The sequence below is a fragment of the Tetranychus urticae genome, chromosome 3 (assembly GCF_039701765.1).
Source record: "Tetranychus urticae isolate SD_2017Ah chromosome 3, NJAU_TeUrti_SD_1.0, whole genome shotgun sequence".
NCBI classification, from domain to species: Eukaryota; Metazoa; Arthropoda; class Arachnida; order Trombidiformes; family Tetranychidae; genus Tetranychus; species Tetranychus urticae.
The window spans coordinates 23,724,435-23,752,366 of record NC_142960.1 but is presented as its reverse complement, the minus strand read 5'-3'; the positions used below and the strand labels follow the sequence as shown (position 1 = coordinate 23,752,366).

The 27,932-nt window shown below is 32.0% G+C and overlaps 1 protein-coding gene across 4 annotated transcripts; it reads right to left on the bottom strand.

Moving 5' to 3' along the window:
- Window positions 1-1,494: 1,494 nt before the first annotated feature.
- Window positions 1,495-26,423, bottom strand: LOC107365097 (uncharacterized). Of its 4 annotated transcripts, none has more exons than XM_025161468.2 (6): window positions 25,732-26,423; window positions 24,993-25,668; window positions 13,246-13,391; window positions 7,930-8,055; window positions 2,432-2,714; window positions 1,495-2,383 (listed from the first exon to the last, which is right to left on the bottom strand). In XM_025161468.2, the coding sequence occupies exons 1-6, from the start codon at window positions 25,954-25,956 to the stop codon at window positions 2,286-2,288; spliced, it is 1,554 nt and encodes a 517-aa protein (XP_025017236.1). In that variant the 5' UTR covers window positions 25,957-26,423; the 3' UTR covers window positions 1,495-2,285. The 4 variants fall into 4 exon arrangements, with proteins under 4 accessions (XP_025017236.1, XP_015788047.1, XP_015788045.1 ...); XM_015932561.3 differs by having other exon boundaries at window positions 1,495-2,369; XM_015932559.3 differs by having other exon boundaries at window positions 1,495-2,714.
- Window positions 26,424-27,932: the final 1,509 nt, after the last annotated feature.

Sequence of the window (27,932 nt, the reverse complement as noted above, 5' to 3'; positions counted from 1 at the left end):
CCAATTCACATGAATCGATAGAGACAATTTAAAACGACTATTAAACTGCATTGAAAAGACAACAAAAACAGGAACAATAAATTTACTGCAATTTTTTAAAGCATTCACAAAATGATACAAAAAAAGAGCAAAAATTTTACCCAAAAAATGAGCATTTAAATTGAGATATTTGGCGATCTCAAATCAATCTTTTCTTCTCGAAAAAAAGATTACTCAAGGTTGATCATCTCATGTCAACAATAATCAAATTAACCAATTACCTTTCCAATTTACATTAGTTTATTGTTTTAACTGTTGGTATCAATCATTTCAGGTTGACTCAGTGAGTTACCACAAGCTGGTTGACCCAAAGTTGAGGTCAAAGTTGACGAGCCCAGTCAAGGTTTAACCCTAAAGTTACCTTAAAATGTTGAGTCGAGTTGAAACTCATCAAGATACTCATCGACTTCAAGTCATATTCAACTGTCAAACTTGTCCTTTGGGAAAACCATTTTTACCTTTTTCTTTTCGTACAAAAAACGTTTCAGGTAAACTGATTAATCGCATGAAGAGTAATTAAAGAGGAAAAGATTGATGAATTGAAAACAAATGGTTTCACTTTACAGTCACACTTGTAAGGTAAAAGAGTAAATTCATGACAGAACAACTTGAACAGATAATCCTAACGGAAACATGATGAAACTGGGCGAACACACAAAAGTAACATTTCAATTGAAACATTTTTCCCAATCACAACATTTGCCTTTTGTTGCATTAAAAATGATTGTTAACTTTTCCTTTCATGAAAGGCATCAATTGAAATCAATTATTGCCATTGATAGTAAACAGTTGAATCTTTTTAATGGAAAACAATTTGAGTAAAAGTGATCTTGAATTACTGTTACCTTTGTAGCAACAACAGTCTAAGGCCATTTTGGCCGTCATTCAACAATGAAAAATGGTTTTTCAAGAGAAAACAAAATTCTCTCTTTTTCCCTCTTCTTTCAAAATTGGACACAAAAAAAAGGTTCTCTTCCAGGTTCCAAAATACCTTTTCGCCATCCAGGTAATCTTGTCTCTCTTCAGTTTAACAATCATCTTTCAAGGTAAAGGAAAGACTTGAGAGAAAGTTTCATTGTTTGTATCAATTTACTGCGACAACTTAATTCGTTTAATAAATTGTTGAAAAACACGCCATCTTCACTTACCTTTTTCCCTTCATCATCTTCATCATCTTCATTATCGTCTCTTCTTCCCATACTAATGATAAGTTTCCGGTTAAATTAAGTTGCTAGCGATTGTTGACTTTTTGTCACAAAATTGGACATTTGTTTCAAGTTCAACATTTGCCTTTTCGAAATTCAATTTCTCCAAATTTAATGTTCGCTTAAGCAATCGATTATTCCTTTACTTGCGTTCACAATTTATATTTATTTTCATTTAGATACAGTTATAAGTACTATGAGATGATGAAGAGTGGGATGAGAATTGGGATAAAATGATAGTTACATTTGATTTACAATAAAATTGAAATTTAATTTTATTCAGTGTTTATTGAGTTTTGACAAAAAAAAGGTTGTTATGCATGTTAATTCAGTTTTATTATTAATTTGCTTTCCTTAGTCTTTCCTTCATCTGTTTATCAGCATTTAGTTTTCAGTTTGATTTGAATATATTTATGTATAATATTTATAAATGAGTAAAGTTGATTAACATGCATAAATCTGAAGATCTGTTTTGATAAGCTGTGATATTTTAGTTTCTCTCAGTTGGCTTGGTTCAGTGTTTTGCTTTTTTGTGTCTTTTTGTGTTATCCATTTGTTGAGGAGTTTTTGGATGTTGGTCACATTGAAAAGAAGTTGATAAAAGGTAGAAAAAAGAAGGAAAGGAAAGAGAGAGAAAAGTAAGAGAGATGAAGTTGTTATATGCTGGTCAAATGATGGATTGGCCAGTGATGAGGGAGAACACAAACATGGATAATGAATAATGTTGATGATCAGGAAAAATGATGTCAAAATTCAATGTTTGAATTGACCTTTGTTGCTGCACATGATGATAAGAATGACAAGAATAAGTTTGCAACCAAAAAAGTTGATTAACTGCAGTGAAGTTGGACTTATAAGGGTTGACGACCAATCATCATAATGAGCGAGTTAACAATGCAAAAATGAAGAGGAATAACTTTTCTTGTCCTTTGTCAGGATTACCATGAGGATGATGATGAGGTTGGTGAAGATGATGATGATGATGAGAATGGTGGTGATATTGGCGAATGATGAATGCGAATGAAAATTAATTTATATTTATCAAGCCATCGCTCCAACCATGCTACTCGTGGAAGGCAAACCCAATCCTCCGGCTCCCATTGAACCCAGAATCTGTCCACTGGCCTGGAATGAAAGAGCTGATAGTCCATGACCTGGGTGATGTTGATTGGGTCCCATATGCATACCTGTGTGGCTGGACATGAAGTGTGATCCTCCCATTCCTAAAGGCATGTTTCCTGCTCCATGAACATAATGGTTAACGGCTGACATTGCTGACATCGAGCTCATGGCTGAACTGAGATGACCATGAGTGGGTGCAAAACTGCAGAATGGTTTAGATGGATCCAAAGGTTTTAAATGTGGAACTTCGGTTATGGGTAAAAGGCCTTTCTTTTTCTTTCCTTTTGACGATAATTTTCTATTTCGAGTTTGAATTCCATCCTTTTTCATAGTCAACGGTCGATTAACCTAAATAAAGAGGAAACAAGAAGAAATTTTTCAATTAAACAAAAAGGAGAAACAAAAAAAGGGTTAAAAAAGCAAAATGTACAAACATTGAGGTTAGTAAAAAAAACAAGTTGAGTTGAAAACACTCAATTTACATAGAATTCAATTTCATCTGCTTTGAATTTATCGGTGTTTTATGTACAAATCTACACAATATATAAAGATGATGGACAATTCAACATTTAGAGGCAACTATTTTAAAAGACCTACAGCAAAAGGCTTTAATGCGTCCTTTTCAATCGAGATGACTTTCTAGAGTTGCCCATCTTTCTAACCTTTGGGTCTTGTTGAACGTATAAGTGTGAACGTAATGTCGAGAAGCAGAGACAGCACCGTTAATTACATTATTGTCTAACACTGATGTTATTGCTGAACGATAATATTCGATATCTTGCGATATTTATCGATATGCATCGATATTCACTCAATACTATCGGTTATTAAATAATATTGACTTTTCCTTATTAACGGCTTATTTTAACTTTCAGATGTTTACTGTTTCTGTTAATTCCTTTTTTAATTTCATATCTTTAATGATGACAAAAATCATTAAATTTTGAACTAGAATCTAGTTTTTAAGTTCATTTGCAAAGATTACATTTAACAAGCAAAGTCGCTAATCTCAACTCAATATCACATTATTTTGTCATTTGAATATCGCAATAATATTGATTACTTTAAATAACATTTTACCTTTCAATTGATACTTTTACAAATTTTTGCCCAATTTTGTTTCAATCAAACGATCCGTAGCATTTGTCAAGATTATCTAATTTCATCTGTTAATCTAAATCTTAATCTAACAATTCAAAGCCATTATTTTGTTCAACTCTCAAATGAACAGCAAATTATCTGATTAAGGTCATTGATTCAGGCAGAACACAAAAAATGGCAAAAACAGTGTTCACTGAAAACGCCCGTAGTTTCAATTACCTTTGAGTTAATAGCTAAATTCATCTGATAAATTATCGGACAAAGATGTTCATCGAGATAAAGATTTGTTTCACAACTCAACTGGTTACATGAAAGCAAATTGTCGCACAAATTCATTCACCAATAAAGAAACACGCAACATAATGGTTCAGGTAAAAGGTGAAAATTTACTTGTGAATCTTTCTTTTTCACCTTGTTTTACCTTTAATCTTATCGTTTAAATCTTTGGGTTATTTCACTTTGATAATCACCAAATGGATTTTGTTTCAAAATAAAACGAAAGCCCAAACTCTTGTTAATTGGCTCGAATCTATCAGGTCAATCTTTCCAATCGATTCAACTTTTACCTTTGTCAACCTGAGAAGCAATCTGTCTTCATCTTTCAGGTCATTCCAACTCTTTCCTCTTTACCCATCATGATAAAGCTAATTGCGATAATTGCAACAACAATTACAATTTCGTTCATTGACTTTCATCTAAACTGTAAACATAAATAAATCACTTCTATATGAATCAACAGCAAAATCAAAGTAAACTCACGATTCCACTTTTGAGCCAAAAAGTTAACCATGAAAATATGTTGATTCAATGATATATTATTAGCATTCTCACTTCTCGGTATAACCGGATAAACTGTGGCCTTGCATTGACTACAAAATTATAGTTGACCGAGTGTGAACCGATCAACCCAATCACACAATTGAACAACTTGAAACAGTAATAATAGAGCTTTTTGATAACATAATGATATCGTAACTTTGACGCATTTTCATGTTCAAACAGCAACTTGTTTAACATTTAAATATCAGTTATCATATTTTGCTTCATTTTTCAGTTTCCATTATTTTTCCTTCTCTTTCTCTTTTCCCCTGAAAATTGAACATTAAAATTTCTCAGCTTTAATTATGTTTATCATCACCTTGTTGGGAGCAGCAAGATGATGATGGTTATGAAATGAGAAACATTTTTTAATAGGAAATGTTAGCCTCTTCCTTTTCATATCCATTTATACAATTTTCATAAGGATGTGCTCAGGATGCCAATGAATCTTCCTCTTTATTCAATTGTAATATTTACCGAGTCAAATCTTTTGTATTCTCAGTATCATCAACAACAATATTATCTTCATGATGATTCCAAAGTAAAAAAAAGGTAAATGAAAAGCCACAAACTTATCATCACCTCATCATCATTCAGAAGATTATAATGATTATCATTTCTTACCCTCAACAGAACCGGTTGTCCAATTGATAATAGTTAACAGATGATCTTGTTTAGGCTTATATTTATCTCTCTACTCTCTCACCTATTTATCATGGTCATCATTATCATCATTACACAATTATCTTCTCAACAGTGTAGCTGAAACACGCAACAAACAACAACAAAAAAACAAACAAAAATTAATCTAAAAGCGACTGTCAAATTATCATCTCAAAAGCAACAGATTTAACGACAAATGATCAGAAAGTTCAATCAAATTGAATCAATTATTTCCATCAAACATCATTAACAAAACGATGTTCATGTAAGTCAAGCCTAGTAATGAAATATTTATTACAATGAAATGAACATTTAATTCCTTTCTGATAATCGTCATCATTAACATTGAACTACTCAACATCAACCGATGTTTAACAATCAAATGTTTAACTTTGAATCTTTCAATTCAACTTCAAGTTGCAAGTCAGTTGAAACTAAAGATCATTGGAACCAAAATCACTTTAATCACTAAATCACTTCTTGAAACAAGTCCTAAAAGCATAAGAACCAAATCGACTGAAATTTAGTTTTGTTTCAATTTGTTTCATCTTTCAATTTTCATCTGAAGCCACTTTTTGTTCAATTGAAAGGTCGACTAATAATTTTGAAATTTAATTGCAAATTTTACTCATGATTCAAGTAATTACCTGATATCTGGTTATTATATCCAATGATAAGTCAACTCCATTAACTAATTTAATAAGCAAAGTGTAGGAAAAAAACGATAAACTCTGTTTTTTCTTAACTATCAACCCAAAGGCTGTTAATTTCAAGTTTGTTAATTTTGTTTTTTTGGCAATAGGACCAGATATCTCATTGATGTTTTGCTGAGTCTAAGGTTTTGCTTTTTCAAGGGTTGATTGACTGAAGTAAGGTTTGCTTGAACAAGATTGCAAGTTAATCTTATTATAAGTTAACTGTTGTTGAAACTGTAACCTAATGTTGATCATCATTATTATCATGATAATGGGAAAAAGTCTGTAACAACTCTTTCCTCCCATTCAATCAGAATAATTAAAGGAAAAAGTAAATTGTTTAATCCAATTTAAATTAACCAACCTGTGCTTTCTTAAAGACATTATTTAAACATCTTCAGAGCGGCAACGGTTTCTTCAACAGATTACCTTGAAAAGCGTTTCTTGTTTTTATTTCAATAAAATTATTGCTATTTCCAGTCAAGGTTAATTCATTAATTCATATCAAAATTAAACTTTTTTTGCTTCATGTTTTTTCCATTTACTTAATTATGATCAATAAACAGCTTGGATTGAACATTAATTAAACTTTCCCTGTTTCTTATGCAGAGTAAATCATTTTCAATCAATCAAGAGAAATTCATGTTTCTCAAGTCATCTTTTACTTTCATGCAAAAATGATGATCACAATCATAATATTTGGATAAGACCATTTGAGTGCTTCAAGCAAGATGGAAATGATTAGGATTGGAATCAAGTTCAATCAATGGAATTATACGGGTAATCTGAATATAAATGTTATTTTCCAGTTATTCTGCGCTAATCAGAACTAATCACTCAAATCTTCGAATCTTGCAAAATCGATCGAAATAAAAACGGACCTCGTTTGAGCAATAAAGTCTTGCGTTTGAAAAACAACTGAAAATTACAGTTTATAGTAAAGTTAAGAGTCTTCAACTGACTAACAACTAGACTTCAACCTAAAGCCTTCATACTTGCCGTCACACTTTGATCTATTGAGGTACCTTCAACTCGCGACAATTTCATGATGGTTGGCCATCAAAAGTCACACCAGGAAAGAAGTTTCATTAAAAAGCCTGATTCCATAATTGAACAAAAGGCGATCGAAGTTTCGACTTTGATCTCGATTTTCTCGAAAATTTTCTATCAGAGAAATTTTCAATAGCACTAATGAACTCAGTTTTTATGCACCTACAAACCCATAAAGTTACTAGTCTTCCATTGAATAACAACTAGACCTCAACCTAAAGCCTTCATGCTTGCCCTTACAACTTTATCCATTGAGCAGCCTTTAGTTTTGACAAAGCCTTTGATTTGAAGATTTAAAATGGAAAGTTTGTTGGAATCAAATCAACTCGAATCACTTTATTGAACACAGATCGTGTTTGCTATGAAAGGCTTTATCAATTTGTTGTTACAATAGTAATGTAAGCCGATGGTGACAATCGAGTGAGAATGTTTGTCATTTGAGGAAAGAGACACTCTACTCGACCTAATATTACATAGACGGTTAACATTTTGCTACTTTCAATGGACTAGATAGTGGTTAACCGCTAGATCTCAATCATTTTTTTGTTGTTCTTTCTGTTTCTGACGGACATCCTATGTGACATCCTTAGTGAATTAGTGTCTCAACTTACGAAGGGTGAGTTGAAAAAAAGTAAAAGATAGAGATACGGAAAGATGAGGATGAGAATGATGGGTTTGGATGATAAAAAGAGACTGAATGTGGTTGTCACGGTTACAAAGTTTCTGGCTCCAGAAAGGCGAGAAGATGATTACTCTCAATATAATAATATATTCACTTACAAAGTATATATTTAGCATACCCACAATATTCATTCAAGTATATCAAGCTCACTTGGCACCAGACATTTTCCTGTGTCACACCAAAAACAAACCATTGCATTCTTGTTCACCCAAGGAAGGATAACATTTTATCCTTACAGCATCTCTCCTCCTTCCTCTTCATTATCATCATAATCATCATCATCAACTATAACATTATTTTTTATCATCATTTGCCTCTTTCATTTCTTCTCATCCTCATGATCAACATCTCATAGACCAAGATTGCTGCTTTTCAATGTTGCAATTGTAACAAGTGAATCTCTTGATCGGATTAAAAGATTATCAGATTGAGCGATAAAAAAAGGATGAAAATTTCAATGAATGGGACAATTTTGAAATCGCATTTTGATTAGAAGCAAAGTTTGCACATTTTGCGTTTACTGTTAGAAACAAACAAAAAAAGTTGAACTTACATTATGCAGTTTATAGTATAGACCACATGCATTGCAAACAGGCTCGCCATTCTGGTTACGGCGCCATAATGTTGTTGTTGATGTTTTACAATTGGCACAACTCGTCCCTGCTCTCCTTGATGCGGACTGTTGTTGGATAACACGAAGAAGAAGAAGAAATATTTGTTATTGTTGGTTCAATGGGAAGTTGTCAGTTTATTTAACCTTAACTTATCAATTGTCATTGCTCATCATCAGTAATGTTATATGCTATTACTTAACATTCTTGCTTTCAACCAACGAATTAACATTCTTGAGCTAATTTTTTTGCTCTTCTTTACAAACCAGATTAGAGTAAACTTGAAAAATGATTATCCAAGTTGACCGTTTTTAAACCAATATAATGTAACTTTTGTGTAAATGATACTTTACTCTTCAGATGCTGATACATGCCTTGATGCTGTTTTCACTGGTCCAAGTGACTTGATGCCTTTTAACCTTTCAATAAACTCAAGAAACAAAAACAATTTTCTGTTTTTCTTTCAAAATGCTTGGCATTCCTAAGAGTGTCGTTTTTTAGCGTCAATTTAGATGTACAGTTGACTCTCAATTTGCCAACATTGACTTCATTAGACAATATTTCACCCAAAAAATGGTAAAATAAACAAATGCTGTTAATAGCAGTTACAGTGACCTGTAATTGGATGATTGATTGACCAGTAAATTGATTTGTAACGAAAAAACAAAATGTAAATCAGGAGAAGAGAAGAAATTGCAGTAATTTAGAATAAATTGATTTAATGATTGGTTTGAAATCAATTTAACCTGCAATTATGTCTCCATGATATTTGAATATCACTTGTTAATGTGTGTCAATTTTGTCTCAATAAAAATCAATGTGTGTGGCCAGTTGACCAGTTCGAACAGTCTCTCTCTTTACCTGAATTCGTAATTTTTGTTTCTTCTTTTATCTTCAGAGAAGGTAAAAAGTGGGAAGAAAGAGTAATTTGAATAAAAGAAAGCAAAATGCATCATAAAATAAGCCTTACGGGAGTTATTTTGACTTGGAGTTTTTACCTTAAGATGATAAGTCAAAGTCAAGAGGCAACTCGGTTGTTGGTCTTTACCTGGCTCAGCGTCTTAATAATATTTTATTTCATCTGAATAAAAGCCAATTGTAACCACAAACACACACAAGATTAACTGTTGAAGCCTGTTGTTGAATACAGAAGAGGAAAACTCAAGTAGTGACAACTTGCTGGTTCCTTTTGTATCCATCATCTTTTATTGTTAGGTGATCGCATGTCCATACTGGGAGGAGTTGGGAGGAGTGAGATGATGATCATCATCGTCTTCATTATTATCACTTATTATCGAGAAGGAAAATAAGGTGAATCGGGTGGAGTTGATTCAATTGAAACACTTTTTTTTCTATGGTAAATAACAATGATGCCAACAATGTAAAAAATAAGTCAATGAATCAAAAGTTATTGATAAGTTGAGTTCATGGTTGAGCTAATTTTACTCCATTGGATATCTTGTTATATAGAGAAACTGTTTACTCATTATTAAGTTCAATATCAATTCATCAATAACATAATGAATAAAAAATCCGCCCTTTTCTCATAAAAAGAAAGAAAAGAAAAGAATCTCATTTTCACATTTTTATCAAGTCTACCAATAACCTAATGTCTTTCAACATTCTACCCTTCAAGTCATCGAAGTAACGCATTTTTTTGCCAAAATAACTTGATAAGTATGAGTCTATCCTAACCTAACCAAACCTAACCTAAACTTTAATTATTTGAACTTTTCTTCATTTTTGTTTCACATCTAGAATCAAATAAACTTTGAATCACAAAATGATAAACTCTTTAGCCAATGTAATGGAAAGACTCATCGTAAAAGTTTTGTCACAATAATGGCAAAACTTGTGCGGTTAACCTAACCTAACCAAACCTAACCTACAACTCAAATTATTGAACTTTTTTTGCGTTTCGACTCACAATTGCAAATCAAATCAACTTTCAATCATAAATGATGAACTCTTTAGTCAATTTTTAAGTTTCAAAGCTTATCGCTGTGAACTTTGTCACAATAATTCAAAATAGAACCTTTGAAATTAAACTTTTTATTTGAATTTAGTTAATATGTTAACTTTTCAACCAAATTGTTTATAAAATCAAATAAAATGTTGAATGAATAAATTGACCAAAATGAAGGTGAATAAACCTATGGCTAGCATTGAAGGTAAACAAAAGCTGAATCAATCAATTAGATAGTTTAAACTGAATATTATCTAGAGACTAAGCATGATTGAATGAAACTAAATGAGATTGAATAGGTTAACATTGAATAAGGTTAAATCACTTTACATTAAACATAATGATAATGATATAGTTTGGCTATAATAATGAGCAATAACGGCAATAATAATACTAATAATAATAATAAATGTTTACAAGGTGCTGACATGAATTTATCTTGAGTATGATGAAACGTTGTATAAATGATGATGGATTGATGAGTTATTAGGCTTTTCTTCAATCAATGTAATTGAGCTGAAACCAGTAAAGAAGATGAACAAGAAAAAGTAAAAGCATTCCTTGTAGCACTCCCTAAGCTTGTAAAAAAAGAGCGAACAGAAAACGTTGGCACGAAGATAAAGATAAACTTTTTTTTCCTTTTAAAGTAAAAGCCAAATAATAGAAGCTTATTAGTCTATTTTTTTCCTCATCTTTTATTCTTTGGTGTTACATGTATATGTTGAGACGAGATAGATTAAATGTTATCCGATATCCGAGGGAAAACTGTTCATCTATCCAGCGATCAATTGGTCAAGAGCGCTCGGTGCTAATCTTAATGTGCCAATGAAAAGACAAATCATTTTATCCTTTCAACAAATGGTGGAAACAAACGCTAAAACAAGTTTACATGATAACCAGTTAATACAAGTTGACATGAATTGACACTGGATTTTCAAATGTTGTTGTTTTGTTGTTTTGTTCAACTTCTTCTTCTTCTTCTTCCCAAACTTGCTCAGAATGATATATTCTTGGTGACAGAATTTGACAGAATTATTGAAACATAAAATTTAAAATTGGTTTCAATGTAGCCTTTTATTGCTTTAACCACGTTAATAAGGATTATTCAAACGTTTCAAATTTACGAGACAATCTGTCTGAATAGTTTCTAATACTTTATCTGATTATACTTTATCATCACCATTTTTTTACTTTCACATAAATCTTTTGATATTAACAGAACTCTTAGCATCCGCTTGTCTTCCTTCATTAACATCAGTTAAACCTTTTAATCGTGCTTCCTTAATCTTCCCAATCTGTTCCTGTTTACTCGACGTTGGCTAAATCAGAATGTCAGAATGTTAGTTGAAAAAAAGTATTAAAAGTTTAACTAACGAAACTAAAGGTTCTAAGGTCATGGTTTTGTGTCGCTTAAAGTGACTGCAACTTGTTCAATAATCAACACTTGAATCAATTAAATTGATAGCGAATCGAGATAATTGGTTAACTTGAAATCAATTGAGAAGTTGAGTGAAATTCCCTTTTCTTCATCCTTATTCGTTTTCCTTTTTTTCTGTTGTTCTTTTTGCTTTTTTATCTGGAAATTTGGAAATGATTTAATCAGGATTTAATGTTACATTCAGATGGTAAAAACATTTGGATTAACTGATTAACCTTCTCAATTGCTCAATTGATTGTGTAAATCAAAAGATAACTTTACGCTTTTTTTACTCTTTTTGATCCAAATCTTTCAGTCAACTTGATCATCAATTGATGGCCTTTTTGATTCACTCAAACTGAAAGGTGATGAACCATAATTGACTTAATACTTTGTTTCAAGTTAAACTTGCATCTGAATCGATCAACTCGAAGAGTAAACAAAAATATTGTCCAACAATTTACTCGAAGCGTAAATAAAAGCAATTTAATTTACAATCGCAAACAAGTAAAGTTAATCCAACCTTTTTTATGAGCCAATTAGTTACCATGCAAGTTACACCACAATTGTCATGTTGACTGTCAGTTTGCGGTACATCAATTTAAAGACTATCAAAGTGTTCATTCGGTGCCTTTTCCCATTTATTATTATTATTAATCTCACACCATTTTGCACGCAATGGTAAAGCAAAAAACGAATCAAGAGAATGAAGAGAAATCGGTGAAAAAAAAGATTTGGATAAACGCGAAGAGCAAATACTGTTAGGTGTTGCTATTGAAGAGTGATACTTGAAGTGGATGATGCTAATGATGATGAGTGAATGGAAGAGGATAAAGATGACAGAGGAAAGAGCAACTATCAAACAAATTTTACGCTTATTTTACACCCTCAAGTCTAAATAGACTCCCTGATGAGTTGGGTTCCTCCTTCCTGGAGGATTCCCTGATGAGTCTCTTGTCACAAACAAAGTGATATTTAGTCAAACACTATTTACTGATTACATCGTTTAACTTGATAATATTTCTGGTGAGCAACAAATGAACGAATTGAAGAGACAAAATGAAAAGAGTTCATGAAAGTCACCTGAACATCAGAAACACACTCAAGTATCAATCTTGGACAATTTCAACTGGCCGTAAGGCAAATGATGACAACAAGTTTCAAGCAAATAAAGCAGATTCAAACGTAAACATGGGAGACTGAAGTGAAGGGGAAAAGGATGGAGAGAGAAAAGTAAGAGAAGAAAATTGATAATCTTGGCTCCATCTTGATCAGCCTCGGGCCATTCCTCACCGCTTATATTCTTGGCCTTAGAAGCTCTTCTTTTTGAGGTTGTCATCATTGGTTTTCTTCTTCTTTTTTCATTTTTTTCTCTCCTTTTTTTTCTTCTCTTCTCTTACAGATATTTTCAACAGAATTTGTTGCTTTTTTCCTTCGCCTCGCTCAACTTTCTTCGTCTAGACTTTTCTCTTTTCCCCTGGTTCGAGACAAAGACTGAGTTAAATGAAATTACCTTAAAAGGTCTAGTTGTTACCTTTTCTCATCTCTTCTTGCAATTGCAAGGCTTTTCTCTCCTCTCATTACCTTTACCTTTCCTTTTCCCTTTTCCTTAAAACTAAAGTATTGACCAAAAAAGGTGAACCAGAACATGACCCAAATGAGTCCAGACGGCGACGTTAACCTTAAATATTGACATAACCTTCACCTTGACCCATCAAATTATCTCATTTTACTGTTTAACCTTTAAACCCAAAGGAAATTTAACAAGTGTCTTTCAATGTCCACTGGTGGACAAGCAATGACAATGAGCAATTAATTGAAGAGCAAAAAGGAAGAAAAAAGAGAAAAAAAAGTTGTAATTGATTAATAACTTACCAATCTTCTTTTGGGCTTTATTAAAGGTCTATTTTGACCATTCATTTTATGGTAAAGTCCACAAGCATTACAAAGGTAATGACCTGTTCCGTCTCGTCGCCAGAGAGGAGTTGAAGTAGCACCACAATTAACGCATTCACGGCCTTCTACATGATTAACATCAATCAAGAAAAGAAAATGAATTTGCATGTTAATTAAATGTTTACAGATAATAAGATAATTAAGTAAAGTAGGTGGTAATAATAGGGATTAAAGTGTGAATTCAAGTGTGAGCAGCTATTATGATAAGTGTCCAAAGGAGAACAGAATTGGAACAGAATTCAAGAGAAAAGGTCAAAGTTGAATGCAATTAGGTGTTGATTCAGGTTGGGATAAGGAGCCAGTAAACAGTCAATTATAAATTAATATTCAACATTTTCCTTTGCAAATGTTCAACTTTACTACCAAAAAAACTTGGAATCCGGGAAAAGAAATGAACTTAAATTATAATTGATTGTTTTTGGTGAGCAAAAATGAAATGGAATAAAATTATTGAATAAATTTTTTTTTCTTCTTTTGGCTTTTGTTGAGTGTTAATTGGTGATGAAGTAACCAGCATTTTATGGTAACAACGGCAGCAGCAGCCGTCACTTGGCCGAGGTTCACATCAAGTCTCTCTGGTCGTTTTGATTCACAATTAAATTCAATTGCAACAGTTTAATCGATTATCAAAATATTCAGTTGAAATTAAATTTCCTTTTAAAAAGTCAAAACCTTGAGACAAGTAAATGACAAAAGCGTCTACATTAACAGGCGTAACAGTTAATTGTTTAAACATTTGATTGTAATCCAAGTAAATTAAAGAGTCAACGCAAGTGTGACTATAACTATTTAGATTCATTGGTCAGATAATTAATCACTTTTGCAGAGTTTGACAGTTGCGAATTAAAGCAATCTCTTGATTGTCGACAATTAACTGTAAACATAATAAATGAACAAAAATTGAATCAAATTTCGTTTCTTTTCTTCTTCTTCTCCATCAACACTCATTTGATACCTTAAAGTATCACAATTAAAGAGGAAAAACTTTTCACTTTAAATAATCATTTCTGATCATCTAATCTCATCATTCAAGGGATTGTAATTTAATTGAGGCAATTCTTCAAGATGATTAATAATAAAGAGAAAAGTAAAGTTGCTCTTCTCGACCAAAAAAAGGATGAAATCATTGAATTTTCAGCTCATTTCTCAAAGAAGATTAACTTTGAAAAAGAAAGAATTAATTGACCGAATTAATTAATTAATCACTTGTAATTCTTTCTCATGCAAACTCGTTACGTTCAACTTGATTGATTCCCCGGAGTTTCAATGAAAAATGCCATTTTCTGTCCCAAAATAGGAAGAGAGAGACAGAAAAATTGAAAAGCTTAAAAAATGAATGAAATGATGAACACGCTTAAGACGAGCGAATTTAACTTTTCAAACCGACTCTCAACGGCCACTAACTGTCGACCAAAATAAGCTTATGTAAATCAAGTTAATCAATGAATTAAGTTGCTTTCAATTATCAAGTGAATGTCTGTTTAACCAACATTTGTTGACCTTTTTCTGCTTCTGTTGTCGTCTCAAGTCTCTTTTTAAACATGAAGATAACCATGAAATTGCTTTGAAAAGTGGTCAACTCAGTCAACTCTGTAAATGTTGAATTAGCAAGCATGAAGCTAACAGATTTGTTGGTTTGCGCGTTAATTGTTGTCATCCTTTTAGATGGATGAGTCCACAATTAGATGGATTAAACGGAAATTTGAATAACTTAAAGTCTTGTTTTTTACAACTTTTTGTTCGCTCTCTTCAAGTCAACCTTGCTTCTTGTCCAACCTCACCATTTGCCTGAAGCGCTTTCAATTTAATCGAGTTTCTCTAATTGTGTGGCCTTTCATTTACAATTAGCATTTCACTGTTACTCAATTGTATTGCATTTATGGTTAATCACTTAATTGCTAATTGATTCAATGATTCTGTGGTTAAGTCTAATTACAACCTTTTCTGTAAACTGTTTGCTCTCTTACCTGTTAATTATCTAACCAACAGGTAACAGTTAATCCATTAAACCATTTTATTGGTTTTGTGATGAAGAGAGACAAATTGTGATTGATTGTTTCAATCATTTCGCCATTTTTATGTTTAACATTGCCTTAGGAAGGAAACAGTTTAACCAATTAAAAGTACAATTGTAATCAAGAGATGGAAATGAAAAGAAGAAGAAAAAATTGAAATTTTCTCAAAATTCAACTTTAACCTGAATCTTATTTTGCATTAAAATTGCAATTTATTACAAATGCTTTTTCACTGAAAAGATGATTAAAAGGGAAAATTGGTAAATGATTGATTTAAACATTGATTAATGATGAAAGCTGATTCCAAAAGAGAATCAGTAACAACTGATGAATAGTTTGCTCGCCTTTGGCTGAGTAAAGTTGACCAACTAAGATGACCAATGTTGATCCAAATTTTAATGACAAAAACTTCTTTTTTTACGGAAAAGTCTTATTCAGGTCAAATGCATAGAGTCATCCTGACCAGTTAGACCATTATATTGATCTGATAAAGTTTTCAAATTTTCATGTGAATCAATGAATTACTGGTTTGATCCGGTAGATTTGTTCATCTTCAAGATTAATTTCATTCTCTTCATTTCTTCTTCTTTTACTGCAAAATGAAACTTATTCAGATAATGACGATGCTGATGATGATGATGATGGTTAAATAGCCTAACAAACCCCTGGGTTAGGAGAGAAGAGCAAATGATTTATTCTTGGCCCAGCCTGGAAAAGCCTGTTAATAGCCATTTTCCGTTTTCATGTTACCCGTTGAAATAGCTGATAATGGTTACGACTCTAAACTCAGCGTGAAAAGGTTCATCTTAACCGATTGACTGATTATCTCCTGAAGATACTTTTCACACAAATTTCCTACAAAATTACTCAATTTGGTTAACTCCATAAAGACGTCAATGTAAAGATTATTAATAAAAAAGTAACTTTACGCTTCCAAAGGTAACCAACATTTTTTATTGACTTTCATTGGAGAGACTTGTGAGACTTGAAGCCAAATTCAAACATTGAAAGCTTATTCTAATTGTTCTGATGTTTTATTCAGGGAAAGTTGCGACTCATGAAAGGCCATAATTCAAGTCTTGATGTACTAATTGTTTCAAGTAAAGTAAAGGTAACGAAGTAACGAAGTAAAACAGGGAAGAAAAGCAAAGAGTAAAGGGAAAAGTTTTTACTCTGTTCATACATTATGACCGGCATTTTGACAAGTTATTAGCTGGATCCATGTCAAAGTACAATTAAGTTAATTGTTGACAATTAAAAGTTTCAAAATATTAAGTAGAAGATGAAAGAGAGAGAGAGAGAAAGAAAGAAAAAGGTGAAAAAGAAATGTTAGTCTAACATTGTTTTACTTTTCCTATTTTAATATACTTGGTTTGGTTGCTTTTTGTGGGTAAAACTCGTTCGGCCGCAAATTATAACAACAAACCTTGAAAATGGTTTTCAGTCGTTTTGTTGCCAATTGAAAGACTTGATATTATTCAACATTTTGCTCTTTACTCAGCCTCACCTTAGAACAGCTTTCTCATATTATTTATTGTCAGAGAAAAGAGAGAAACAAAAAAAAAGTTGAAATGAAAACTGAAAATGCATTAAGCTAATTTGCAATCGAAGACAACCTTTTCAACTTTCATAATGAGAGCAATTAACGATCATTACTCAATTGATTGTGCAAATGATTGAAAGAAATGATTTGCAACTTGAATCAGTTGAACTTGAATTATCAATGAAAAAGTTATCGAAGTAAAGTTGAGAAGACAAATTAGTATCAAAGTATCTATTTTATCGGCTTTAAGACAGCTTTGAACGGTTAATTTACAGAATCAGTTCAGTTGTTGGTTTTCATCTTTTCGTGTTTACTTGTTAAAATGAGATGAAGAGCGAGATGAAGAGAGGAGTGACTGCCACCCAGTTTGGTAGTTAATTTGATAAAATTAAAGTAATTTGATGAAACTCCATTTTCAGGTTTGAATCAACTTGATTTCAAGTAAACCTTCGAGGCTTCTCTCACTGTTCAACAAAAGTAAACAACAAAAGCGAGAAGTTCAGTTGTTCAGTGAAATGTTTCTCCTTATTTTTCTTGTTCTTCGTGAAACAGCAAAGAGAAAAAAAATGAAAATCAAAAATTAAATAAGAGCTTATTAACTTTAATAATAACTGATAATAATGATAATCTTGAATAATCCCTGTTGAGCCCATCATCATCATTATCAACATCACAGGGTGGCCTTTGCTTACTATTCAATATAATGTGACACTAAATATTTTGTTACATTCATTGGTAATTAATCATTTTTGGTGCAAGCACTTGCGCTTGTTCAGCATTGCTTTTTTTCAATGAATCACAATAAAAGAAATTAAATTTCAGGTTTACATCAAAACATTGAATTTACAATATTAAACTTGATTCTAATGATTGATCTATTAAATGAAACATTTGTTTGCACATGCAGCCAGCGAGTATGGATAAATGGTATAAACAAACAAAAATTGTATGAATAAATGAAGTAAAGCATCATTTTTCATCTCTCAACTTCATCTTTTAGTTTCATCTTTAACATCATCTTTCAACTTTTCAGTTTTTTCTTTTTTCCCCAATTTTCTTTCGCTCACTTTTACTTCTTAAACACAATCAACTTGCAACAAGTTTCATGTAACATTTCACAGTCACTCAAGGCTGATAATTCATATGCAAAAGTCAACAATTTATTACCTTTATCTCACTTGATTTGAAGGAAAATAAAGTATTTCTTGTCATTCAATTTTTCACCTGAAATTTACTCTGCTGTACATCAGGCTTCAATTTCATTATTAAAAAGTTCAATGTTTTGTATCAAAAATCAAAGCTCATCATTGATCTGTGAGTAACAATTGATTTATTGCTAAAGATGAGTTTCTTTTGTTTGAGGTTTGACTCAAAGTTTAATCTGAATGTTGGCTCAGAGGTTGACTTAGGTTAGGTTCGGTTAGGTTAGGAATGACTAAAGTTTAACCTGACAGAGGTTTATATGGATGACTTTACTCAGAAGTTGATTCACTTGCTTAGGTTAGGAATGACTAAGGTTTATCAGATCGCAATAAACATTGCATTTAAAACAAAAGTTTAACCCGATGACTAAAGTTGATTTTGGTTGAATCTCGAGTTTTTAAGCTCAACTGTCGTTAAGTTTATAAAACAAGTTTCAATTTTATGTTCACTGCTCAAGCAAACCTTAAACTATTTAAAGACAATATAAATTTACTCAGCCATCAGGTAAATGAATGAACAACGAGAAGAAGCAAAAAAAAGTATTGAAATATGGTAAGCAAATTAAACTGACCAAGAAGACAAGTTTACTAAGAGGAAGAGACTGATGATGATGGAATGACAGTGATGATGATGAGAGTGGCGAATGTATAAGGACATCATCACCAGAATTTTAACAAGTTTAAGAAGCCAGATTGATGAACATAGATGGCGGTCGACTAAGCATCAACAAGTCAAGTCAATGGCCTCGAGGCAAAGTGTAGTATTATGTAGGCAAATTGTAATAAAATGAAAAAATAAAAAATGAAAGGAGGAAGAAGAAGAAGAAGATGTTGATGATGAGAGACAAGAAGGGGAGTTAAAGAGCGCCCAACATCTCAAGAAACTAATTTTGACTTAACGTTAATTTTAGTTGTTCCCATGTAGCAATTAATAAGCAATGGCGTGAAAACAAAAGGTAAGTTTACCCTTTAAGTATAACATTTATCATGGCCTTTCCTTTGTTTGAATGTTTCAACAGATTTTTTCTTGTTTCTCTCTTCCAGATTTATTCAAAGGAAAAAAAAATACTTTTCAATATCAACTTATCAGACAGAGAGAATGGTGAAAGGACGAAAAGAGGACAGAAAACTTTCTAATATTTCAACCGTTCATCGGTGCATTCAGTTGAAACATTGAACATCTTTTCAGCAAATTTCTTCTTCTCCTTTGCTCTCTGTTGATATTTTACCTGAAGAAAAACGTTTTTCTTGGCAAAATCTCTTTATTGGGCTAAATATTGTTTAAAAGCCTACCAATAACAATTAATCATTTGCAAAATAATGTTTAATGATGAAGGATAATTTTGCGTTTTTTCAGCCCAAATTTGAATGCTAAAGGTTTGTTAACATGTCAACGGGAATCAACATTTTCTGCCTTTCCTTTGCAACGTGATTAACTATCATTGCTATGTAATGTTGATAATAGTGATTATAATAATGATAATTTATCAAGTGAAATTAAGCATGACAAGATAGGAGTTACAATTGGCGGGAACTTTATTGGGTTTCCTTAAAGAGCATCAAGATGAACGCGATTAAGAGCTATTTAAACTGTAATCATAATGAACCACTTAAACCTGTTCAGGTCACTTTAACAGTGAAGACCACGATGTGAGTATTTAGGATCAACATGATTTGATGGTGATGAAGATGAATATAAGGTGAAACAAAAAAAGGTACAATTATCAATATAAGAAAAGGTTTAGTCAGGAAACTTGAAGTTGACCTTTAGTCTACTAAGATGCTGTGTAATAGCAAATTAAGATTACCTTGTAAAACAGGTTGATGGAGATGCAGATGAAGATGATTATCATGGTGATTATGATGATGTTACTTTAATAAATCGTCAGCCTGGTTTAAAGGTAAACCTTTTTTTCTTCTTCTATCAACACCTTTTTTACATATTTTGCCTTCATTTTGTTTTTCCATTTTCCATGCAAAACAAGAAAACATGTAAACAAATGAATATTTTATTACCTGACTTGAATTTGGTTAACTCTTGAGATTAATTAATTGCAATTAAAATGACATGTTTACTCAATAAAGTTGACCGTTTCTTTGCTCAATACGATTGAATGAAAAAAAAAGAAAAAGAAACTTTCATTTTTTTCTTCATTTCTTTTTTTTCGCTGAATAACGAAAATCCAGAATTTTTTCATTTCCATTTTGAGATAACATTTTTATGTACCTTTTATAGGATCAAACGTTATCAGATTCAATATCATTTAAATGGTGAAACTGATAATTTTGATAACTTTTTTACTTCTCACAAAATTTGGGTTTCATCATCAGTTTCATCATTCTTATCGTAACCAGGAACTTTCGTCTCTGGTTCAGTCTTTTGCTGTTTTTCCCAACCAATCCTGGTTCAACCTTAATTTAAACCAGGATTTGGTTAAAGTCTACGTTTCCTTCCGTTCAGGATAGACGAATGTTCATTTTCATGTTTTGCTCTATTCTTTCATTTCAACAATTAATAGCTAATTATCAGTGAATCGCCAATCTATAAAAGCTGATGTCATGAATAGTCAAAGTTAGTTTAAAGCTAAAGGAAACAAAATGATTACTTTGTTATTCAAGTTTGGCCCGAGGATAAATTGAAATATTTAATAAATAGTCAATTGATTCAGGTTAATATTGCCATTAATTTAATCATTTTTTATAATCTTTTTTTTACCCGTTTTCTTGACTCACAATTAAATGATACTTTGAAAGTGTTAATTTCCTGCAACAGATACTTTGTCTTCTTCATTAACCTCATGAAACAACAATGAGAATCGAGTGTAAATCTAGTTTAATCTTCAATTCTGATGAGAGGATAGAGCCAAGGAAAAGGGTTTTCATGACAGAATCTTTTCCATCTTTTGGTTTGACCATTTCTCACGACAACAACAGTCGCAATTAACAGAATGATGAGCTTCAAGGCTTCATCTTTTCTTGCATCAACATCAACTCTTTACTCTCATGGTCAGTGAACAAGGCTTGACCCAATTTGACTAATCGACTAATTATCTTCCGGATTATCATTTATTGATTAATCAATGAATAACATTCAAAGTTGCCATTTGGTTCTTTAATTGTTCATTTTGACTTCTTTTCGCTTCTTCTTTAGTCGATTGTTAACTTGTTAATTTAATGTGTGACCATTAACAAGCTATTATAATAAGGTTTAATTAACGGTTTTGAATGAAGATTGAAGAAGCCTGAGGATAAATTAAAATGTTAATCCATCATTGAAAGTTTGCTACCAAGTGAACAACTTGAAACACTTTTTTCTTGCTTCGGAAACTGGCCTCAGTTTATCCTCATCTCAAGCTATTCTGGTTTTTTTGGATGAAACTTTTGTTGCTACTTTAGGTGCAAGTTAACAATGAAAGGCAACAAAAGAGGAAAAACTAAATTAAAACTAATTAAAAGTAAACTTAATTGTTTTCCAAAAACATAGCAAACTCTTGATTGAAAACGAGAAAAGATTCAATCTCAATTGTGGTTTGGTTCGTCAACATTTTTCCATGTGTTTTCTTGGCTCACAATCTGAGCTTTGAAATGATAATTAAAGGTTAAAAGATTAATAATCGATTTTGATGATTTTTCAATAAAAAAATGTTTTCTTTTAACATTTTTGTCACGTTATCATGTTTCAGGCAAATTGGTAGGAAAATGAAGAAGAAGAAGCCTGAAGATTCAATATTTTACTTCTTTGAACCTCATTTTTACCTTGTTTTTAATCTAATAATAGTGAATGCAATTTAATGTGATCTAAATGAACTTTCAATCTGTTTACCTGAATAATTATTATCCAAATAAATTTTATTCTCAATTGCGATTCTGAAACAATTTAAATTCCTTAAGGGTTAAGATGCTCAAGCCCAGTATTTAATGAGTAACCTCAACCACCCCTTCAACTCCCAGTTAATAGTCTGAATTTAAGCAAATTGGCAACAATTAAAAGAATGATCGGCAAAATTGAAATCATCATTAATATTTGCCGAGTGATTGATTGATGAAGATTAATTAATCGAAAAGGTTAACCAAATGATTAATTGTAAAATCATTTTAATTCTCATCATTGGATTGGCTTATTACAAATGATGAAAAGTTAATTCAGTGAAACTTGTTCCTTGAGTGAAGAGGCCAGCAAAAGGATAAAGACTTTGCTCTTGACTCTTGTCTTCTTAATCTTTCTTCATCTTCTTCTTCATCTTCTTCATCCTTTTGCTCTTTCCTTTTTAGTGTCAGTTGAACTTGACCAACACCAAAAAGTTGAGTGACTGTTATTCATGTGGACCTTTTCTGTCAATAAAAGGGTGACTCTCTTCAGGTTTGGACAACAATTATCTGCTTGTTTTGCACCAACAAGGAATCACGAGAAACAAAAAAAGTGACTTTGTTTCTTGACCGATCAGACTAATCTCAACTTTTTTTCCCAAAACTATTCATCTTTAATCATATCGCTTATCAGTTTTTGGAGACAATTGCTCAAGTCGAGTTGAGAGACTGTAAGAAGCAAAAAGAGCAACAACAAGAATAAGGATAAACCTTACGGGCATTTTTATCGAGACTTTGCAAGAAAATGCTTTTTAGAAGAAAAAAATTTCTCTCTCTGTTGGTCAACATTTTTTTTACTTCATTACGGTCCAATGCATTTTTAAAAAGTTTACTTCAATTGACCAAAGACTAAAGTTACAAATGTCAATTCAATTTAACAAGAGACACAAAGAAAGAGAGAAAAAAAGAAACATTCATTTTCCCTTTGGTTACCTTTTCCAAAATAAATCAAAGTGGACATTTGTATTGACAAGCTCATTTTAATTTCAAGTCATTTCTCAATAGATTAGATTGAGTAATGAACGTCCAAAGTTTTATCATCAAAAATACTTTGATCTTGATTGTCTTTGAATCACAAAAAAACCTCATTAGTTAACTCAAGTTTTCACCTTTAAACAGCGATTGCTGTTATCTTGAGTTTCTTGCGATAATAATGCAAAATAAACTGATGATTAACATCCAACATTCAACTGTGAATCAGTTTTCGAGTCAACCAACCGTAGAGTTTAATCCTAACCTAACGTAACCTAGCCTAAGTCCAAACTGTGACTTTACTCTCGCTTGTCTTTAGATTAGTTTGACTCGATTTGAGTTTTAACTTTAATCACTGCAAATGCCGTTATCAAAGCTGCTCCAGTTCATGTTAAAATAATGAATTGGCGACATTCAACTGAAGATCAGTTTTCAGTAGATCTCTTAGTCAATCCAAAGAGTTAGGTCTTGCCCTAACCTAACCTTACCTAACCTAATCAAGTTCAAACTGTCACTTTACTTGATCAGAATTTATTTTTTCTTTTTTTCTCTAAATTAAGATGTTAACTTGATAGTTATCTGTAACCCAATTGGCGATTATTAACTAATAAATATGATCTTAGGATTGGTTGTTTTAAGGGAATCTCATAAATTATCAAAAGGCTTTTCTGTTAATATTAAAGTTTACTGATTATTGGGTGCTTTAATCATCACCAGAAAAGAAATATTTCATTCTGATTTATTAGATGTAATCAAAGTTAAGGTTTAATTTACTCAGATTCACATTGATTATAATAGAGTTTGCTTCAATGTTCACTTAACTAACTTCTTTGTGTGTTAATCATTGAAGTACAATTACTTTTTGACCCTTGTTAATCAAAGTAAGCAGCAAGCAAGAAAAACTGAAGCAAACAAACTAAACACTGTAATTTACCTTGAGGCTTGTTAAATTGTTTGCTTCTTTGTCCAAAATATGCTATTTGCTTCCTTAATTGTGTTAACAGATTTAACATTTTCTTTCTGATTCATTCAACAATTGATGGGTCAATCAATTTTCAAAAATGAAAAGCAAAAAGTTTCACATTATTCAAGACAAAAAATAACTGGTTAAACATGAACATTAAAACAAGCTAATCATGTTCACCATTGAAGTTAACCATTTGATTAAAATGAAAAAACTCTAATCATGAAAAGGTCTTGAAAATTTGTCAATTTGAAACTTGTTTTGGCGTTAGAAACTTGATTTCAAATTGTTATGAATCCATCAATAATCAATTACTTTTTGACACTAATTTATTCCCAACAATCGATCATCATTTTGCCATTAATCGCACAAAAAAAGTGTTAACTTTATCAACTCTTAATGCATGGGGTTAATTAAAGCTTCAATTTTGATCTCATTTTCAACATTTTTGTTTCAATTTAATTTCAATTGCAAATCATTGATCAATCGTTAATATTCACTCAAAGGCAATCAAAATTATTCCAGATTTCACTTGATTGACAGGAACCTTAAGTGTTTCCATTCCTTGCAAGTGCAATGAAATAAATGCAGCAAAAAACTGTCAACATTTAGTGAATCAATTTAAATTATGATTGCGAGTAACATTGAAAATGAGCAAATTATATATTGAAACAATCAGATGAGATGATAGGTGTTAAATGTGATTGTTTCAATCATCCATTTGTTGCTCATCTCCTCCCAACTTCATCTCAAGTAATGAAAACAACGTTAAAGGTAAACTAACTTTGCGTTTACAAGCAACCTGTCAAATTGTTTTTATCCTAATTGACTGGGCCAAGGTGGATCAATCAATAGTCTATAATTAGCAACAATCAAATGGTTAAATTGATTAACAGAAATTAATTTAGATTAACCTGTTAACTGTCTCATGTTTTTCTCAATGTTTTTCCAATATTTTGATAATCGCAACTGTTGTCACAGTTTTGATGCGTGTTAGTTGGTGTTAGCAGTGTTGATGTTAGTAGCGTTCAGAATGTGATTAGTGACCGAAAAGTGTTTCTATTTTGTGCTCAATTGTCTAATCGTTGAATCTTTAATCTTACCGGAGGTTGACCTTCCTTTGGTCCTTGATTTGTTGCTAAGAGTTGAATGTGAACTGGATAAAGACTTAGAACTACTGTGGAAGATGGATGGAGCCGAGTTGGCTGAATGATGGTGAAGATGGTGGGGATGATGAGGGAATCCATATGAAGGCGATGAAAGGTCAGTTGAACTTGGTGATGAACTTGCTGGACCGTTGCTACTGCTGTTGCTACCATAATAACTGGTATGATGACTGGATAGAGGATGGTGAGGATGAGAGGTGAGATGAGCTGGATGATTGTAGGATGAGATGGAAGATGATGATGGATGAAGTGGACTTGATGGATTAAAGGTGGATGAAGATGAACCATTAGTGCTATTTGCATTATTATTACCTTCACGGGGTTTGTTTAGGCTACTATTGATACCATTTGTATTACTAGAACTACTTGTTCCACTTGCCACTGATGACACTTCAACATTACTATTTGAATTGTTATTTCCACCTTGATTATTATTACTATTATTATTGGTATTATTATTATTTCCTCCTGATCGACCCTTGCTTCGCGATTCAAGAGATGAATGTGAATTTGAAGACTTAGAGATGTGTAACATTGATGGAGCTGAAGAAACACTAACAGTACCTGAGTTCAAATTGGAGCTGCTCAGGTGATTAGAGCTGGCCAGGGGTGCCTAAAGGTAACAGATTATTAGATTTTTTTGTCTTTTTTCATTCTTCTTTCTCTTGTTCTTTACCTGAAATTGAAGTCTTCCCGAGATTGAGTTATTACAATGTGATGAATGGTAAGGATTATCATCTGAGTTACAGTTGCTGGATCCAGAAGCCCATGAAGGTGAAGCTCTGAGTCCTGAATTGTCTGAATCTGAGGAGACATATTGTCCTCTGTATAAACCAATGTATGGATTCTGTTGGTTTCCCGAGTTGGAATAAGGTGGTCCAGTGACAAAATTTTGAAACATTTTCCTGTATCACCTTATTGGATCAATTCAACTTGAGATGAAATTCAAGGTGAGATATCAATCCAATGAAATTAACAACAGCATAAGAACTAAATGAACAAAAGATAAATGATGAAAAATAAAAAACAATTACACAAACGTCACTTTGGATTTCACTTGGTTATGACGTTTAATGAGCTTTTGATTGAATCGATTAATCCCGGGATGAAACTGGTTCAATTGTCACAAAATATGCACACTGATAAGATTCTTGTTGATCAATAAAAGCGATGAGAGATTCTTGTTGATATCAAGATGTTGAGGTAGTAAAAGGTTGAGAGATGATAAAAGATGAAGATGAAGATAGAATGAGAAAAAAAGGCCGAAAAAACACGGGATTTTGGTCTCTTATTTAAAGATAACGAGAGACAAAAAAAGAGAGAGAGATTTATAAGATTTGGTTGTTCACTTGATTTGAAGGAAAGTAATTGTCAAACTGATGTTACATGAGCTTGTTACATGTTGGAAAGAGTGGAATGAGAGAGAGAACTGGGCGGAGTTGAGTGGCAATGATAGCGACTCGGTATTGGCTGGAAATGTTTAAATGGGACGAACCAAGAAACTGTTATCATCCAATCAATGATAAGCCTAAAGATTGAAAAGCAAAGGCAAAAGATATTGTTAGTTGGCTTTGTGTGTTTACTTGTTGTTCAAGTGTGCAGTGATTTTCATCATCAGGATAGATAAATGATGGAGACTGGAATCAGATTTGAGGAGTGGAATCAGATGATGATGATGATGATGATGGAGGCGTAGGAGAGGAAAGGGAAAAAGAAAGAGAAGAAAGATTATGAATGATACGCCTTTGAAATGGGCAAGTTACTGATAAGATGGAAAGCCAAGTATCGCTGAGCAAACTCAATTTCAGCTCTTTTCTCCATTCTTTTGCGTTCTTTTCATGTTTACATGTTTTCATCTAATCAATTGTGGATACATTTTTTGGCTCAAATTCACAATTATTTTGGTAAAAATGAAACAAGAAAAAGATGTTCTTTTGTTGGCCAAAATGTTTAATTTTGCTCATTTAATTTTAAAAGTATCAATTCTTTATGCTCATTTCATTATCATCTGCGCAAAATGAGAAAATTTTCACAAATAAATTGTTCATTAAATGTTGGTTTGCAATTATTTTCAACGAGAAGTTGAGATTTGGTTTTGAAAAATAGATTATTTTTTTCGATATAAAATGTGCCGTTCATCTGCGCAAAATGAAAGATAGATGAAACTTAGTCGTTGATTCATGTCGTGATCAATGACTTTTCAAGTTTTCTTGTTACAATAATAATGCAAAAAAACTCAATGATTTCAACTTTGAATAGCTTTTAACAGCTTTGCGATAACCTCATGATTGATGGAATCTTTGATCAAACATTTTTATTCAAAATCATGCAATACTGTGAATAGTGTTAGACGTTCATGAAAATTTTATCTTGATCGAGCGATCCTTTGATCAAAAAATAAAGAAAGAGAAAACGCAAAAAATTTCTTAAGAGTAGAGACTTGGTGAGTTTGAGACATAAAAACTGAGTTGAGCTGAAAAATTCCTCAAGTCGACAGTTTTCGAGAAAATCGAGTTGAAACTTCGATCGCCTTTGTGGAACCAGATTTTTTTACTAAAATGATTTTGCTAATTAGTAGATCAACTGCTACATTAAAGCATCTTAAAGGAGCTTTTTGTACCTTTTTTCAGTTAAAACTTTGATCGATTTACATCGAAAGATCGATCAAAATCAGTTCATGAATAACTGTAATTTAAAGTCAATTTTTGTCACAGTTTTAAACTTCCTTAGTTACTCAGTTTTACCGTTAATGATTCAATGTTTGCCAATGTTGAATATTTTTTGTTGTTTTTGGTTAACATGAGATGTTGATTGTTGATGTTGATGAATATTGTTTTTGATCATTTTGTTTGCTGAGATTGAAAAGTTAATTGCAGA